The sequence below is a fragment of the Coregonus lavaretus genome (assembly GCF_964263955.1).
Source record: "Coregonus lavaretus genome assembly, chromosome: 6".
In the NCBI taxonomy this organism is placed as follows: Eukaryota; Metazoa; Chordata; class Actinopteri; order Salmoniformes; family Salmonidae; genus Coregonus; species Coregonus lavaretus.
Genome location: NC_139993.1, coordinates 38,364,745 through 38,383,030, shown reverse-complemented (window position 1 = coordinate 38,383,030; position 18,286 = coordinate 38,364,745). Strand labels below are relative to the sequence as shown.

At 44.0% G+C, this 18,286-nt stretch overlaps 1 protein-coding gene across 2 annotated transcripts in view; it reads left to right on the top strand.

The window, feature by feature from the left end:
• rgl1 (ral guanine nucleotide dissociation stimulator-like 1) overlaps positions 1-6,920 on the top strand; it is a 34,740-nt gene extending 27,820 nt beyond the window's left edge. For both annotated transcript variants that reach the window (XM_084162900.1, XM_084162901.1), the window contains exons 7-17: positions 3,546-3,865; positions 3,976-4,060; positions 4,183-4,272; positions 4,422-4,508; positions 4,723-4,755; positions 4,877-4,998; positions 5,145-5,234; positions 5,483-5,669; positions 5,870-6,118; positions 6,236-6,350; positions 6,438-6,920. In XM_084162900.1, coding sequence (XP_084019026.1) covers positions 3,546-3,865; positions 3,976-4,060; positions 4,183-4,272; positions 4,422-4,508; positions 4,723-4,755; positions 4,877-4,998; positions 5,145-5,234; positions 5,483-5,669; positions 5,870-6,118; positions 6,236-6,350; positions 6,438-6,625 — 1,566 coding nt within the window. In that variant the 3' untranslated portion in view covers positions 6,626-6,920. The remainder of the gene's footprint in view (positions 1-3,545; positions 3,866-3,975; positions 4,061-4,182; positions 4,273-4,421; positions 4,509-4,722; positions 4,756-4,876; positions 4,999-5,144; positions 5,235-5,482; positions 5,670-5,869; positions 6,119-6,235; positions 6,351-6,437) is intronic.
• Positions 6,921-18,286: the final 11,366 nt, after the last annotated feature.

The following is an 18,286-nucleotide window of genomic DNA, read 5'->3' as shown; positions in this document are numbered from 1 at the left end:
TGAAAAACATCCCCACAGCATGATGCTGCCACCACCATGCTTCATTATGGGGATGGTCTTCTCGAGGTGATGAGAGGTGTTGGCTTTGCGCCAGACATAGCGTTTTCCTTGTTGGCCAAAATGCTCAATTTTAGTCTCATCTGACCAGAGTACCTTCTTCCATATGTTTGGGGAGTCTCCCACATGCCTTTTGGTGAACACCAAACGTGTTTGCTTATTTTTTTCTCTAAGCAATGGCTTTTTTCTGGGCACTCTTCCGTAAAGCCCAGCTCTGTGGAGTGTACGGCTTAAAGTGGTCCTATAGACAGATACTCCAATCTCCGCTGTGGTGCTTTGCAGCTCCTTAAGGGTTATCTTTGGTCTCTTTGTTGCCTCTCTGATTAATGCCCTCCTTGCCTGGTCCGAGAGTTTTGGTGGGCGGCCCTCTCTTGGCAGGTTAGTTGTGGTGCCATATTCTTTCAATTTTTTATAATGGATTTAATGTTGCTCCGTGGGATGTTCAAAGTTTCGGATATTTTTTTCTAACCCAACCCTGATCTGTACTTCTCCACAACTTTGTACCTGACCTGTTTGGAGAGCTCCTTGGTCTTCATGGTGCCGCTTGCTTGGTGGTGCCCCTTGCTTAGTGTTGTTGCAGACTCTGGGGCCTTTCAGAACAGGTGTGTATATACAGTGGGGAGAACAAGTATTTGATACACTGCCGATTTTGCAGGATTTCCTACTTACAAAGCATGTAGAGGTCTGTAATTTTTATCATAGGTACACTTCAACTGTGAGAGACGGAATCTAAAACACAAATCCAGAAAATCACATTGTATGATTTTTAAGTAATTAATTTGCATTTTATTGCATGACATAAGTATTTGATACATCAGAAAAGCAGAACTTAATATTTGGTACAGAAACCTTTGTTTGCAATTACAGAGATCATACGTTTCCTGTAGGTCTTGACCAGGTTTGCACACACTGCAGCAGGGATTTTGGCCCACTCCTCCATACAGACCTTCTCCAGATCCTTCAGGTTTCGGGGCTGTCGCTGGGCAATACGGACTTTCAGCTCCCTCCAAAGATTTTCTATTGGGTTCAGGTCTGGAGACTGGCTAGGTCACTCCAGGACCTTGAGATGCTTCTTACGGAGCCACCCCTTAGTTGCCCTGGCTGTGTGCTTCGGGTCGTTGTCATGCTGGAAGACCCAGCCACGACCCATCTTCAATGCTCTTACTGAGGGAAGGAGGTTGTTGGCCAAGATCTCGCGATACATGGCCCCATCCATCCTCCCCTCAATACGGTGCAGTCGTCCTGTCCCCTTTGCAGAAAAGCATCCCCAAAGAATGATGTTTCCACCTCCATGCTTCACGGTTGGGATGGTGTTCATGGGGTTGTACTCATCCTTCTTCTTCCTCCAAACACGGCGAGTGGAGTTTAGACCAAAAAGCTCTATTTTTGTCTCATCAGACCACATGACCTTCTCCCATTCCTCCTCTGGATCATCCAGATGGTCATTGGCAAACTTCAGACGGGCCTGGACATGCGATGGCTTGAGCAGGGGGACCTTGCGTGCGCTGCAGGATTTTAATCCATGACGGTGTAGTGTGTTACTAATGGTTTTCTTTGAGACTGTGGTCCCAGCTCTCTTCAGGTCATTGACCAGGTCCTGCCGTGTAATTCTGGGCTGATCCCTCACCTTCCTCATGATCATTGATGCCCCACGAGGTGAGATCTTGCATGGAGCCCCAGACCGAGGGTGATTGACCGTCATCTTGAACTTCTTCCATTTTCTAATAATTGCGCCAACAGTTGTTGCCTTCTCACCAAGCTGCTTGCCTATTGTCCTGTAGCCCATCCCAGCCTTGTGCAGGTCTACAATTTTATCCCTGATGTCCTTACTCAGCTCTCTGGTCTTGGCCATTGTGGAGAGGTTGGAGTCTGTTTGATTGAGTGTGTGGACAGGTGTCTTTTTATACAGCTAACAAGTTCAAACAGGTGCAGTTAATACAGGTAATGAGTGGAGAACAGGAGGGCTTCTTAAAGAAAAACTAACAGGTCTGTGAGAGCCGGAATTCTTACTGGTTGGTAGGTGATCAAATACTTATGTCATGCAATAAAATGCAAATGAATTACTTAAAAATCATACAATGTGATTTTCTGGATTTTTGTTTTAGATTCCGTCTCTCACAGTTGAAGTGTACCTATGATAAAAATTACAGAACTCTACATGCTTTGTAAGTAGGAAAACCTGCAAAATCAGCAGTGTATCAAAAACTTGTTCTCCCCACTGTATATACTGAGATCATGTGACACTTAGATTGCACATAGGTGGACTTTATTTAACTAATTGTGTGACTTCTGAAGGTAATTGGTTGCATCAGATCTTATTTAGGGACTTCATAGCAAAGGGGGTGAATACATATGCACGCACCACTTTTCCGTTATTAATTTTTTTGAATTGTTTGAAACAAGTTCTTTTTTTCATTTCACTTCACCTATTTGGACTATTTTGTGTATGTCCATTACATGAAATCCAAATAAAATTCCATTTAAATTACAGGTTGTAATGCAACAAAATAAGAAAAACGCCAAGGGGGATGAATACTTTTGCAAGGCACTGTATCTATATCCACAGTAAAACGAGTCCCATATCAACATAACCTGAAAGGCCGCTCAGCAAGGAAGAAACCACTGCTCCAAAACCGCCATAAAAAAGCCAGACTACAGTGGACAAAGATCATACTTTTTGGAAAAAATAGAACTGTTTGGCCATACTGACCATCGTTATGTTTGGAGGAAAAAGGGGGTAGCTTGCAAGCCAAAGAACACCATCCCAACCGTGAAGCACGGGGTGGCAGCATCATGCTGTGGGGCTGCTTTGCTGCAGGAGGGACTGGTGCACTTCACAAAATAGATGGCATCATGAGGAAGGAAAATTATGTGGATATATTGAAGCAACATCTCAAGACATCAGTCAGGAAGTTAAAACTTGGTCGCAAATGGGTCTTCCAAATGGACAATGACCCCAAGCATACTTCCAAAGTTGTGGCAAAATGGCTTAAGGACAACAAAGTCAAGGTATTGGAGTGGCCATCACAAAGCCCTGACCTCAATCCTATAGAAAATGTGTGGGCAGAACTGAAAGCGTGTGCGAGCAAGGAGGCAAAGAAATAAAAGCTGAAATAAATCATTCTCTCTACTATTATTCTGACATTTCACATTCTTAAAATAAAGGGGTGATCCTAACTGACCTAAGACAGGGATTTTTTTACTAGGATTAAATGTCAGGAATTGTGAAAAACAAAGTTTTTAAATGTATTTGTCTAAGGTGTATGTAAACTTCAGACTTCAACGGTACTTTAAAAGTTTTAATGTGGTCCTCTGTAGCTCAACTGGTAGAGCACGGCGCTTGTAACGCCAAGGTAGTGGGTTCGATCCCCGGGACCACCCATACACAAAAATGTATGCACGCATGACTGTAAGTCGCTTTGGATAAAAGCGTCTGCTAAATGGCATATTATTTAATACTAATAGTCTCATTGTTTGTCCGTTTCCAGTTGTTGTTCAAGAAGGTTGTTCCTCATCACTGCCTGGGCTCCATCTGGTCCCAGAGGGATAAGAAGCAGAACAAGCACAGTGCTTCCACCATCCGTGCCACCATCACCCAGTTCAATGCTGTGGCAGCATGTGTGGTCAGTACCATACTGCACCGACGCCAGATCCGCCCACACCTCAGGGCACGGGTCATCCAGCGCTGGATAGACGTCGCTCAGGAGTGTCGCATGCGTAAGAACTTCTCCTCGTTGCACGCCATCGTATCTGCACTGCAGTCCAACCCACTCTACAGACTGAAGAGGGCCTGGTCCTGCGTGCACAAGTGGGTCTTTCACAAGCTGAATGCATATGAATTGATTAGTCACAACTCATGTGATGTAGTTCCTATGCATTCCCAATTAGTTCTAACCTTTCTCTATGTCATTTCCACAGAGACAGCATGTCTACGTTCGAGGAACTATCAGACATCTTCTCAGATCACAACAACTACCTGACCAGCCGAGAGCTGCTGATGAGGGTGAGACTCTTCCCTGGGAATACCATAGACATTGTGGATGTTGAGGAAGTGGTTGATTGATGATTAATTGATTGATTCAAGTAGTGATTTGATATTTACACAATCTACTCTTTCCCCTACAGGAGGGCACCTCTAAGTTTGCCAATCTGGAAGGCTGTGCTAAGGATCACCAGAAACGCACTCACAAACGACTCCAGCTGCAGAAGGAAATGGTGAGAGATGGAGCAAGCTACAAGTCACTGGCACAATGAGTTTGCGGCCCTGTTTGTTTCCGTTTCAGGAAAGGGGTAAAAGTGAGATGCTTGGCTGTGCCTGCTGATGTATTGGGATGGTTTAACCTATGTGTTGTCTCTCCTCCCAGGGTGCCATGCAGGGGACGATACCTTACCTGGGCACATTCCTGACAGACCTGACCATGCTAGATACTGCTCTGCCAGACCTAGTAGAGGTGAGCCTTACTATCATCCTACTCACTCATTATGTGTGGTTGTAGAGACTCCTTGTGTGTTGTGACCACTGTTTGCAACTAGAGGATGAGTTTCCATGAGTATGTGAGGAATTTGTTTGGCAGTTTTTGGAGAAGTCCACCGCTGTTTGTCTTGGCAGCCCAGCGTGGTATGAAAGTTCAATCTTTCACAGTGTCCTCTTTGTGTCTTCTGCAGGGTGGGCTCATCAACTTTGAGAAGAGGCGAAGGGTGAGTGTAATTTTCAACCTGTTCTAAACCACTCATTAGGTGATTAGGAAAAGTAATTCATGTTAGTAGTGTCAGCTCAATTGACATGACTGACATTGATCTCTCTCTCTCTCTCTTTCAGGAGTTTGAGGTGATAGCTCAGATCAAGCTGCTGCAGTCTGCATGTAACAGCTACTGTCTGAGTGCTGACGCTGCCTTCCTGCGCTGGTTCAAGAGCCAGCCCCAGCACAGTGAGGAGGAGAGGTACAAACATCATCAATCATTCACACTATATATATCACTACATCAGCTCTCTCTATCCGCTGCTCTATCTTTCTTTCTGATTGTTTTACTCAGGCTAAGTGGACTGGTAGCAGTGATGTCATGATTATTTTTGGTTTCTCTTGCAGCTATGCCATGTCTTGTGACATTGAAGGAGTGGGAGACAGCAGTCCTACTTCACCCAAACCTCGCAAGAGCATGGTCAAGAGACTTAGCCTGTAAGTACACTCTGGAGGAATTATAACATATACTGTACTTGACATTTAGATTTAAAAGAAATCTACCCTGAATAATAGACATTATTGTAATGGTGTAGAATTCATCTGACTACAATCAGTTTTGGAACCTTAGCCTTTGACATAATATTGATGTTTTAACAGGAATCTATTAAATCATTGTTTATATTAGATCCATCTGACCGATGTGTTCCTTTTTTTTTTTTTACCTGTCTTTTTTTCTCTGTCAGACTGTTTCTGGGTGTAGACTCCTCGGCAGTGAGTTCCCCGGTGAGGGAAACACCTCAGTCGCCCCCTACTGGCAGCTCTGGGGAGAGCATGGACTCAGTAAGCGTGTCGTCCAGTGATTCCAGCCCTTCAGAAAGCGAGGGCCTGGCCATGACACCTATACACACCTCCGACACTCAGCAGAACAAGGTATGGCACTAAGATACTTGTGTTGTATTTTTGTTGTATTTAGTTGGTGGGGGTTTTGCGCAAGCCCTATTGTTTTTTTTCTTTCTATTCTGTATTTTGTTTACCAATGTGTGCAAATAAAGTTATAATTATATCCAAAAGGTTGGCAATATGGAGGTCGTTTGTGTGCTAACTACTATGCGTCATCTGTGTGTCTCCAGTTGTCCGAGTCTTCCTCCTGTACTTCTCTCCACTCCATGGACACCACCTCGTCCTCAGCCAGTGTTCCAGTGACCCCGGCCTCTCCCTCTCTCCCCGGGCCACCCTGCATGCACCGTCGCTCTGTCTCCCTGACACCCATGTCCCCCTCCTCCCCCCTGCCCCCGGCCTACAACACCCAGGCCCAGGACGCCTGTATCATCAGAGTCAGCCTGGAGCAGGGCAACGGCAACCTCTACAAGAGCATCCTGGTACGTCTCATGTTAAGATGTGTGATTATGATTGTGAAAATGTCTCTAAAGGTGGTTCAAAAGTGACGATTCACACTGATTTTGATATTAAAATATGTTGTGTTGTTTCCTCCCCAGTTGACGAGTCAGGATAAGACTCCAGCAGTGGTCTCTAGAGCTGTGGCCAAACACAACCTGGAGAGTGAGCCTGGGGAGGGATACGAGCTGGTGCAGGTCATCTCTGACGAGAGAGGTACAAACATTCTCCCTGACACTCTTTTTAGCCTCTGAGTTTTGATAATATTGTGAAAAAGTCATTTAAAAAACCTTCCTTTTTCAGAGCTGGTGATTCCAGACAACGCCAACGTCTTTTACGCCATGAACACCTCAGCCAACTTTGACTTCCTGCTGCGTGTGCGAGGCACTGCGGGGAGGCCGGTCCAGCTGAGAAGTCGCTGCGCCTCCACACTCCCCCGCGCCCAGCAGCGCTCCAGCCTGTCTCTGCGCCTCAGCAAGGTCACACTGTGACTCCCAGGACAAGGGCATGAGGCCTGGAGGGACCCCAGACTGGAGGGGGTGGGAGACTGAGAAGGACCAGGCATGGGGGAATGAGTTGAAGTCAATGAGATGATAGACTCTGAATACCCTATTCCCAAATCCCCTGTCCCCAATCGGACCCCCACCTCTCAGTACTCACACACATCCCCCAACTCCAGTAGCAGCCTGTGGCCTTCCAATCCCTGTCACCCCCCAACCCCTATGGACTATTATGGATGTGTAGTGGGACTGCAGTGCCATATAGAATATAGATGCCTTTGGCAGAGCGAGACAGTGCCCCCCCCCCCCCCCCCCCCCCAACCTGCCTCTCTCCACATGAAGAGGTTTTGCACACGCAGGAGGAGTGACTCCTGCCCTCCATCAGTATTCAGCTTTTTTTATCCACTCTTTTCTTTCCTGTGATGTCTGTGTTATGTGTCCCATTCAGAGGGAGATGGGAGCATGGAAGGAGAGTGAGACTGAGATGTCCAGTCCTGTTGCCTTTATTAATGATGATGAATGATGAACTCTTGTGTCAGTGTTAATCTGGGTGATTGATTGACAGGAGCTGTGTGATGTCATTATGTTCCTTCTTTGTTTCCTTCACATCATTGTGTGCACTGTGTGTAACACACCGGACTGCGCCTCTCATATTGTGAGCTGTGTGACGAATGCCATTATAGAGGCATTCTGATAGGTTCCTACTTGGTTTTAACAAGTCCTTTCTTTTTGAACTTGCTTAGCTGTCCTATCTCATCTGTATGGTGTAGTGACACATAGGATGGGTCTCTATGTGAGGCCCGGATTGAGCTGCCTGCCGCACTGATTAGCAGTCCTAATAGAGATGCACTTGTTGGTGGCTAGGTGACGTCAGGAGGTGGAATGAGTGACCTACTCTCATCTCATCTTCTTATTTTCACCTCTGCACAAAATGAAGTATAGTTTTGTTTTCCTCTGATTTGTTTTTTTACAGGGCAGAAGAAAGAAAAATATGTATCAACAAACTTGGAGAGGGTTACAAAGGACGATGTTCTTAAATTATATGTGAATTCAGATTGTCAGAAAAAAGCCAGTGCCAGATTTGCTGTGCTGCATTTGGAATCGTGACAGAGGGACAGACTGCCACTCTAGTGCTCAGTGGGTGCACATTACATTAATGAGTACTGGGGTTTATTCAGGAGGGTGCATGGTTAAGGTCTATCTACAGAACACTCCGTCACTTACCATGTGCACTTGGGTGGAGTCACATTTTTTAGAGCAACGCGCACCTTTTGGTAACATGATACCCTCGCCGGTCCATGTGTTCCTAGACCCCCGATTTATAAACATTCACAAGGCGGCGATAGCAGAGATTTTCTTGTTGTCTTCCCATTTGTGATTAAACGAAGAATCACGTTGAAAACTACCACTGTTGGCTAATTTAAAAGAAAACCAACTGCATTTTTGAATAATAGCTACATGTAATGAAAGTTTCGGTTTGTTTTACAGTACCTCATTTTGTGCCTGCCAGTTGGCTGTAGGCTAAAAACAGCAAGCAAGCTAGCCTCCGATATCTTCCCCATGTGAAATAATCAGAAATATAATTAAATAAATGCCCTGGCAAATATTATTATACTTGCCAGTGTAACCTACAACATTATTCCAGTTTAATATGCTGCTTGAATGTATTCGCTCCCATATCAGCTAAAGATAGAATGTCATCATTTTTGCTCATGGAGAAAAAGCACATGGCTAGCAGCAGTTTTTACCATTTAAAAATAGCCACGAAATACAAGTAGTTATTACTTCTAAACAAAATGCCTTTTGTGGGGGGGGGGGGGGGGGGGGGGGGGGGGGGGGGGGGGGGGGGGGGGATTCTAATAAGGCTATAATACTGTTGTTTGGTTTATTGTTTGAACAGTCGCTGAGATTATATTTAGTTATCAATGCAAAATAGGCTACTTTGGTTCATAGCATCAGATCAAGGAACAGCGTTTATACTTCCATCACTTTTGTTTTCACGGATTTATAGCAACACTGGTGCTGATTTTTAGAGCAAATTGATAGATGTAGACTTAATTATTTCGTGAAACCAGTGGTGTAGTGAAGGGTAACGTTTTGCGGAAAAATGTATTGAAAGTATAAAGAGCTTTACTTTTCGCACCACGACTGGCGATAAGTTTACCCACACCCACACCCCCTTCCCATATTATTATTTTTGTACCACTACATCAGTGTGTGAAACAACTTTGTGCCAAAAGAGAAAGGAACAAAATCTATTTTTTGGGGTTCCATTTCAACCAAGTGAGTTTGGTGGTAAAATACAGCCTCATTATCTACACAACAGTGCCCCCACCCTCACACAAGGAATAATACATTGCATTTCCACATTTTGGTGGAGAAAATCTGCGTAGCAAGCAACTGGGCAGGCTTACGTTCTAAAAAGAGCCGCCGATTTTGTGATGAAAAACGACATTCAAGTTCTGCGTTTCGCTCCGTTTGAGTAAACGTTCAGATGGAAATGTACTGTGCAGAACAGACTGTCATTCAGAATAGGCAGTCATGTCTGCTCTTACATTACAACATTCTGAACATTGCAGCCCCCTGTGCACCGAGCTTCAGCCAATCACTCACTCCCAATAGTTTGAGTCACAGACGATATTTTTAAAAAAATCACACTAGCCCACACTATGACACTAACTCATTTCCTCCTGTGCCCAGGCCTCTACACACACACACCTCCCACTAACAGAATCCCATACCGGCTCCCACACACTGCCTAACCAGCATTAACACCACCACCCCATCTGCCACACACACACAGAATGCTGTCCCTACTGTGCCATATACACTCCTCTTTTTCATACCTATTCTCTCCATCACACTGTGGTTATGGCTAGAACACTCGTTCTCTAATACTGACATTCTGGCCATTTCACTGAGAGCAGTGCACTGGTCTGTTATTGGTCCTATTAAAGGCTAGGCAAGGTTTACTCTGTGGGCGATTTCCCCCTGTCTTGATTCTCATTAAGCACTTGTGATTTTTCTCTCATGAACTTTCTGTGTACTTCTTCACTGCCAAAGAATTCTCTACCTAAATAAATTATTATCATTACTATGATTGACTTTTGTTTGTTTGACCTTGAACAAACGTATAAGATTTCCAGAGTTAAACGATACTTCCAATTATTATTCTGGTACAAACAATGGGTTATAACTGTGTTATTACCATTGAACGATATACAGTGCCTTGCAAAAGTATTCATCCTCCATGGCGTTTTTCCTATTTTGTTGCATTCCAACCTGTAATTTAAATTGATTTTTATTTGGATTTCGTGTAATGGACATACACAAAATAGTCCAAATTGGTGAAGTGAAATGAAAAGAATAACTTGTTTCAAAAAATTATAAAAAAGAATTAACAGAAAAGTGGTGCATGTATATGTATTCACCCCCTTTGCTATGAAGCCCCTAAATAAGATCTGGTGCAACCAATTACTTTCAGAAGTCACATAATTAGTTTGATTGCACTCAGGTGGACTTTATTTGAGTGTCACATGATCTCAGTATATATACACCTGTTCTGAAAGGCCCCAGAGTCTGCAACACCACTAAGCAAGGGGCACCACCAAGCAAGCGGCACCATGAAAACCAAGGAGCTCTCCAAACAGGTCAGGGACAAAGTTGTGGAGAAGTACAGATCAGGGTTGGGTTATAAAAAAATATCAGAAACTTTGAACATCCCACGGAGCACCATTTTTAAATCCATTATTTAAAAAATGGAAAGAATATGGCACAACAACAAACCTGCCAAGAGAGGGCCGCCCACCAAAACTCTCGGACCAGGCAAGGAGGGCATTAATCAGAGAGGCAACAAAGAGACCAAAGATAACCCTGAAGGAGCTGCAAAGCTCCACAGCGGAGATTGGAGTATCTGTCCATAGGACCACTTTAAGCCGTACACTCCACAGAGCTGGGCTTTACGGAAGATTGGCCAGAAAAAAGCCATTGCTTAGAGAAAAAAATAAGCAAACACGTTTGGTGTTCACCAAAAGGCATGTGAGAGACTCCCCAAACATATGGAAGAAGGTACTCTGGTCAGATGAGACTAAAATTGAGCTTTTTGGCCATCAAGGAAAACGCTATGTCTGGCGCAAACCCAACACCTCTCATCACCCGAGAACACCATCCCCACAGTGAAGCATGGTGGTGGCAGCATCATGCTGTGGGGATGTTTTTCATCGGCAGGGACTGGGAAACTGGTCAGAATTGAAGGAATGATGGATGGCGCTAAATACAGGGAAATTCTTGAGGGAAACCTGTTTCAGTCTTCCAAAGATTTGATACTGGGACGGAGGTTCACCTTCCAGCAGGATAATGACCCTAAGCATACTGCTAAAGCAACACTCGAGTGGTTTAAGGGGAAACATTTAAATGTCTTGGAATGGCCAAGTCAAAGCCCAGACCTCAATCCAATTGAGAATCTATGACTTAAAGATTGCTGTACATCAGCGGAACCCATCCAACTTGAAGGAGCTGGAGCAGTTTTGCCTTGAAGAATGGGCATAAATCCCAGTGGCTAGATGTGCCAAGCGTATAGAGACATACCCCAAGAAACTTGCAGCTGTAATTGCTGCAAAAGGTGGCTCTGCAAAGTATTGACGTTTTGGGGGGGGGGGGTGAATAGTTATGCACGCTAAATTTTTCTGTTTTTTTTTCTTATTTCTTGTTTGTTTCACAAGAAAATATATTTTGCATCTTGTGTAAATCAAATGATACAAACCCCCCAAAAATCAATTTTAATTCCAGGTTGTAAGGCAATAAAATAGGAAAAATGCCAAGGGGGGTGAATACTTTCGCAAGCCACTGTACTTGGTAATTTCTTTACAATAAAATAAAATGTTTCAATGAGATGACAAGTAACTATAAAGTCCTATAAAGCCAGTGCACCATATAATTTGTGGGCTTTGTAAATCATTCAAGTTATTTTGCTGAGTTGAATACATTTTTACTGACTTCAATGCAGTCATGACCTATCCTCTCTTGAAGCTACATCCTGCTCATGTGCAAATTCATAGAAATTCATTGACAAACGTGTTTTAAAGCATTTTGAGCAAACAATTTAACCCTGAGAAAACATACATAAATACCCCAGAGCCAAGTCGATAGAGTATACATGGAAATCTAATATACAGTATTTTTGTTGAAGTCATCAGCTAATAAGGCAATCGAGTGAACATATTTTCATTGTTGAGATCGCCTCCATGAAAAATAAATATGCTTTATTTTGAAATCAGTTGCATATGTTCAGAAAAAGATGTGTAGAAACAACAGGTGAATGTTTGTTCAACAGAAACTGATTGTTCAGCGGCATGTCAGCCTTTCATCACAGATAAACCAATACATCTAATCTGCACACATTTCTATCAATATCAACCCCTCATTGTAGTAGAGTAATGACATCACACCTACTGTCTGGCCCATAATTATTGACACCCTTGATAAAGATGAGCAAAAAGGACTATAAAATAAATAATGCAAATACTGAGTTCTGTTGTATGCTCATAACATTTGGACAAATATACTGAACAAAAATATATACGCAACATGCAACAATTTCAATGATTTTACTGCGTTACAGTTCATAGTAGGAAATCAGTCAATTGAAATAAATTCATTAGGCCTTAATCTATGGATTTCGCATGACTGGGAATACAGACATGCATCTGGTCACAGATACCTTAAAAAAAGGTAGGGGTGGGGATCAGAAAACCAGTCAGTATCTGGTGTGACCACCATTTGCCTCATTCAGCGCTACACATCTCCTTCGCATAGAGTTGATCAGGCTGTTGATTGTGGCCTGTGGAATATTGTCCCACTCCTCTTCAATAGCTGTGCGAAGTTGCTGGATATTGGCGGGAACTGGAACACGCTGTTGATCCAGAGCATCACAAACATGCTCAATGGGTGACATGTCTGGTGAGTATACAGGCCATGGAAGAACTGGGACATTTTCAGATTCAGGAATTGTGTACAGATCCTTGCGACATGGGGCTTTGCATTATCATGCTGAAACATTAAGTGATGACGGCGGATGAATGGCATGACAATGGGCCTCAGGATCTTGTAACGGTATCTCTGTGCATTCAAATTGCCATCGATAAAATGCAATTGGGTTCATTGGCCGTAACATATGCCAGCCCATACCATAACCCCACTGCCACCATGGGGCACTCTGTTCACAATGGTGACATAAGCAAACCACTCGCCCACACGACGCCATACACATGGTCTGCGGTTGTGAAGCTGGTTGGATGTACTGCCAAATTCTCTAAAATAAGCTTTTTGTGCGTATGAAATTGTTTTGGGAACTTTTATTTCAGCACATGGAACCAACACATATATTTATATTTTTGTTCAGTATATATTATTTTATACTAATACAATTGCTCAGAGAAAGATATTTTGTTTAAATCTGAAGCATGGTGGTGGCAGTATACTGTGGGGATGTTTTTAAGCGGCAGGGACTGGGAGACTAGTCAGGATCGAGGGAAAGATGAACGGAGCAAAGTACAGAGTATCACTGCACAGCTTTTTTCAGGTCTCTCCAGAGAAGTTTGATCGGGTTCAAGTCCGGGCTCTGGCTGGGCCACTCAAGGATATTGAGAGGCTTGTCCTGAAGCCACTCCTGCGTTGTCTTGGCTGTGTGCTTAGGGTCGTTGTCCTGTTGGAAGGTGAACCTTCGCCCCAGTCGGAGGTCCTGAGCGCTCTGGAGCAGGTTTTCATCAAGGATCTCTCTATACTCTGTTCATCTTTACCTCGATCCTGACTAGTCTCCCAGTCCCTGCCGCTGAAAAACATCCCCATAGCATGATGCTGCCACCCCCATGCTTCACCGTAGGGATGGGGACAGGTTTCCTCCAGACGTGATGTTTGGCATTCAGGCCAAAGAGTTCAATCTTGGTTTCATCAGACCAGAGAATCTGTTTTTTTCTGGTCCCTGACCAAGGCCCTTCTCCCCCGATTGCTCAGTTTGGTAGGGCGGTTAGCTCTAGGAAGAGTCTTGGTGGTTCCAAACTTCTTCCATTTAAGAACGATGGAGGCCACCGTGTTCTTGGGGACCTTCAATGCTGCCGAAATTTTGTTGTAACCTTCCCCAGGTCTGTGCCTCGACACAATCCTGTCTCGGAGCTCTATGGACAATTCCTTCGACCTCATGGCTTGGATTTTTCTCTGACATGCACTGTCAACTGTGGGACCTTTATATAGACAGGTATGTGCCTTTCCAAATCATGTACAATCAATTGAATTTACCACAGGTGGACTCCAATCAAGTTGTAGAAACATCTCAAAGATGATCAATGGAAACAGGATGCACCTGAGCTCAATTTCGGGTCTGAATACTTACTTTATTTTTAATAAATTTGCAACACTTTCTAAAGACCTGTTTTCACTTTGTCATGATGGGGTATTGTGTGTAGATTGATAAGATACATATATATTTTAATCCATTTTAGAATAAGGCTGTAACGTAACAAAATGTGGAAAACGTCAAGGGGTCTGCATACTTTCCGAATGCACTGTATATTACGCATTCTGACATTGCTCGTTATGATATTTCTTTCTTTTTTACTTTTTGGATTATCTGTGTACTGTTTTCTATTACTGCACTGTTGGAGCTAGAAACACAAGCATTCTGCTACACCTGCGATAACATCTGAAAATCTGTGTACGTGACAAATAAATGTTGATTTGATTTTAATACCTCACCAATCCAGACTCCCTAATAGCAACATTCACAAGGGAGTGACAGAGGTTTTCTTGTTGTCTTCTCATTTGTTTTGAAAGCAAAATAAGTGTCTCTCTTGGCTTGTCTTCCCTTGCTAGCAAGTTGGCTAAACACTGCAAGCTTGCTAGCCTTTTAGCTTCCACATTGCCATGTGAAATAATCAAGGCTCATCGTTCTTTCCTGGGGTTACTGAATTACTACGGATGCTTTATTCAGAGTTTAGCAACGAAGCTGAAGCCGCTGCATCAGTTGCTTTGTCAGGACAAAACATGTAAATGGAATGAACAATGCGAGGAAGCATTCGTGAAAACCAAGGAAACACTCATGAAATCTGAGGCACTGACACACTTCGACCTGTCATTGTCCATCCAACTAGCTTGTGACGCTTGTCCGTATGGTATGGGAGCAATCATGTCCCAGATCATGCCTTCCGGTGAAGAGGCCAATTGCTTTCGCATCTAGGACATTGAACAAAGCAGAAAGTAACTACCCACAGATAGAACGTGAAGCCCTAGGCATCATTTTTGGAGTGCGTTTCACCAGTACTTGTATGCGAGGAAGTTCACCCTTCTTACAGATCAGCATCGCTACTCATGATGAGCTATGCACAAGCTTCAACCTACTCAAACCTCTGAACGCAATGGAGACAGTGTGACGTCAACAGGAGATTCAAGTCAAATGTCGTGAACTGAGAGCAAAGGACAGCGCTTTCAATTCTGGAGAAACTGTCCGAATACCATACTTGCGTCCTAAATAGTAGACCGTTTGAATATGCTAGAAATAAGAAAGTTTAATAGTAGGTGACATTCCGGAAATCTAGTATACTTTAAATGTCCGGATGCCATACTCATTTTGGCTTTGACAACAGCTGATCAATTAGATATGGGGATGTGCTATCGAAATCAACGAATAGCGGGAAACAACGCAATCGCACATGACACAATCTCACTATGCAAAAATATAACGTTTTATCTGAATTTTCAAAAATCTAACATGCTTTAAATGCCAAGATGTTATACTCATTTCGACTTTTCATCTAGTAGAATTCGCTACACACTTCTCTTCAAGTAAACAACAAAAGAACTTGGAAGATGGCGATTAGCGAAGCTTCTGCCGTGGTGTTCAAATGTAAGTCGTTTTTGTTCTCCTTAAAATTATCACGACTATTTCATCGTAATGTTAAATCTGAAAACGGATGTGCAGCCTGCTGCCTGCTGTGCCTTTAGCTAGCTACGTGCTAGTAACATTAGCTACAGGGTTTCTTGCTTGCTGTTGAGCGACAACGTCATATTTAACATTAGCCTAGTTAGCTAGCTAGCTACTTGTTGTAAGAATGGCGCCGAAGGAGATGGCTGCTGTTTTACAGGCTCATAACCAATTGTGCTATTGTGTGTGTTTTTTCGTGTTATTTGTAACTTATTTTGTACATAATGTTTCTGCCACCGTCTCTTATGACCGAAAATAGCTTCTGGATATCAGGACAGCGATTACTCACCTCGTACTGGATGAAGATTTCTTTTTTTAACGAGTCAGACACCCGACAAGGGCCAAATCCCTGTCATTCGCATGAGAAAGAGACAGAGATATCGGGGACGTAGGTAGGGGTGCCTTGTAAGGATCTGACGGTGAACGCGTAATCTGCCTCTACCATCAGTCCTATTAGCCAACGTACAATCATTGGATAACAAAATAGACAAACTACGATCACGGATATCCTACCAACGGGACCTTAAAAACTGTAATATCTTATGTTTCACCGAGTCGTGGCTGAACGACGACATGGATAACATACAGCTGGTGGGATATACGCTGCATCGGCAAGATAGAACAGCTGCCTCCGGCAAGACAAGGGGTGGCGGTCTGTGTATATTTGTAAACAACAGCTGGTGCACGAAATCTAATATTAAGGAAGTCTCAAGGTTTTGCTTGCCTGAGGTAGAGTATCTCATGATAAGCTGTAGACCACACTATTTACCAAGAGAGTTTTCATTTATATTTTTCGTACCTGTCTATTTACCAACACAAACCGATGCTGGCACTAAGACCGCACTCAACTAGCTGTATAAGCCTCCCGAGTGTTGCAATGGTCTAAGGCACTGCATCTCAGTGCTTGAGGCATCACTACAGACCCCCTGGTTCGATTCCAGGTTGTATCACAACCGGCCGTGATTGGGAGTCCCATAGGGCGGCGCACAATTGGCACAGCGTAGTCCGGGTTTGGCCAGTGTAGGCCGTCATTGTAAATAAGAATTTGTTCTTAACTGACTTGCCTAGTTAAATAAAGGTAAAAAAATTAATTTAAATTAATAAAATAAGGCCATAAGCAAACAGGAAAACGCTCATCCAGAGGCGGCGCTCCTAGTGGCCGGGGACTTTAATGCAGGGAAACTTAAATCTGTTTACCTAATTTCTACCAGCATGTTAAATGTGCAACCAGAGGGAAAAAAACTCTAGAGCACCTTTACTCCACACACAGAGAAGCGTACAAAGCTCTCCCTCGCCCTCCATTTGGCAAATCTGACCATAACTCTATCATCCTGATTCCTGCTTACAAGCAAAAACTAAAGCAGAAAGCACCAGGTGACTCTGTAAATAAAGAAGTGGTCAGATGATGCAGATGCTAAGCTACAGGACTGTTTTGCTAGCACAGACTGGAAGATGTTCCGGGATTCTTCCAATGGCATTGAGGAGTACACCACATCAGTCACTGGTTTCATCAATAAGGGCATTGATGACGTCATCCCCACAGTGACCAGAAGCCATGGATTACAGGCAACATCCGCACTGAGCTAAAGGGTAGAGCTGCCGCTTTCAAGGAGCGGGACTCTAACCTGGACGCTTATAAGAAATCCCGCTATGCCCTCAGACGAACCATCAAACAGGCAAAGCGTCAATACAGGACTAAGATTGAATCGTACTATACCGGCTCCGACGCTCGTCGGATGTGGCAGGGCTTGTAAAACTATTACAGACTACAAAGAGAAGCACAGCCGCGAGCTGCCCAGTGACACAAGCCTACCAGACGAGCTAAATTACTTCTATGCTCGCTTTGAGGCAAGCAACACAGAAGCATGCATGAGAGCATCAGCTGTTCCGGACGACTGTGTGATCATGCTCTCCGTAGCCGATGTGAGTAAGACCTTTAAACAGGTCAACATTCACAAGGCCGCAGGGCCAGACGGATTACCAGGACGTGTACTCCGAGTATGCGCTGACCAACTGGCAAGTGTCTTCACTGACATTTTCAACCTGTCCCTGACTGAGTCTGTAATACCAACATGTTTCAAGCAGACCACCATAGTCGCTGTGCCCAAGAACACTAAGGTAACCTGCCTAAATGACTACTGACCCATAGCACTCACGTCTGTAGCCATGACGTGCTTTGAAAGGCTGGTCATGGCTCACATCAACACCATTATCCCAGAAACCCTAGACCCACTCCAATTTGTATACCGCCCCAACAGATCCACAGATGATGCAATCTCTATTGCACTCCACACTGCCATTTCCCACCTGGACAAAAGGACACCTATGTGAGAATGCTATTCATTGACTACAGCTCAGCGTTCAACACCATAGTGCCCTCAAAGCTCATCACTAAGCTAAGGACCCTGGGACTAAACACCTCCCTCTGTAACTGGATCCTGGACTTCCTGACGGGCCGCCCCCAGGTGGTGAGGGTAGGTAACAACACATCTGCCACGCTGATTCTCAACATGGGGGCCCCTAAGGGGTGCGTGCTCAGTCCCCTCCTGTACTCCCTGTTCACCCATAACTGCATGGCCAGGCACAACTCCAACACCATCATCAAGTTCACTGACGACATGACGGTGGTAGGCCTGATCACCGTCGACAATGAGCCAGCCTACAGGGAGGAGGTCAGA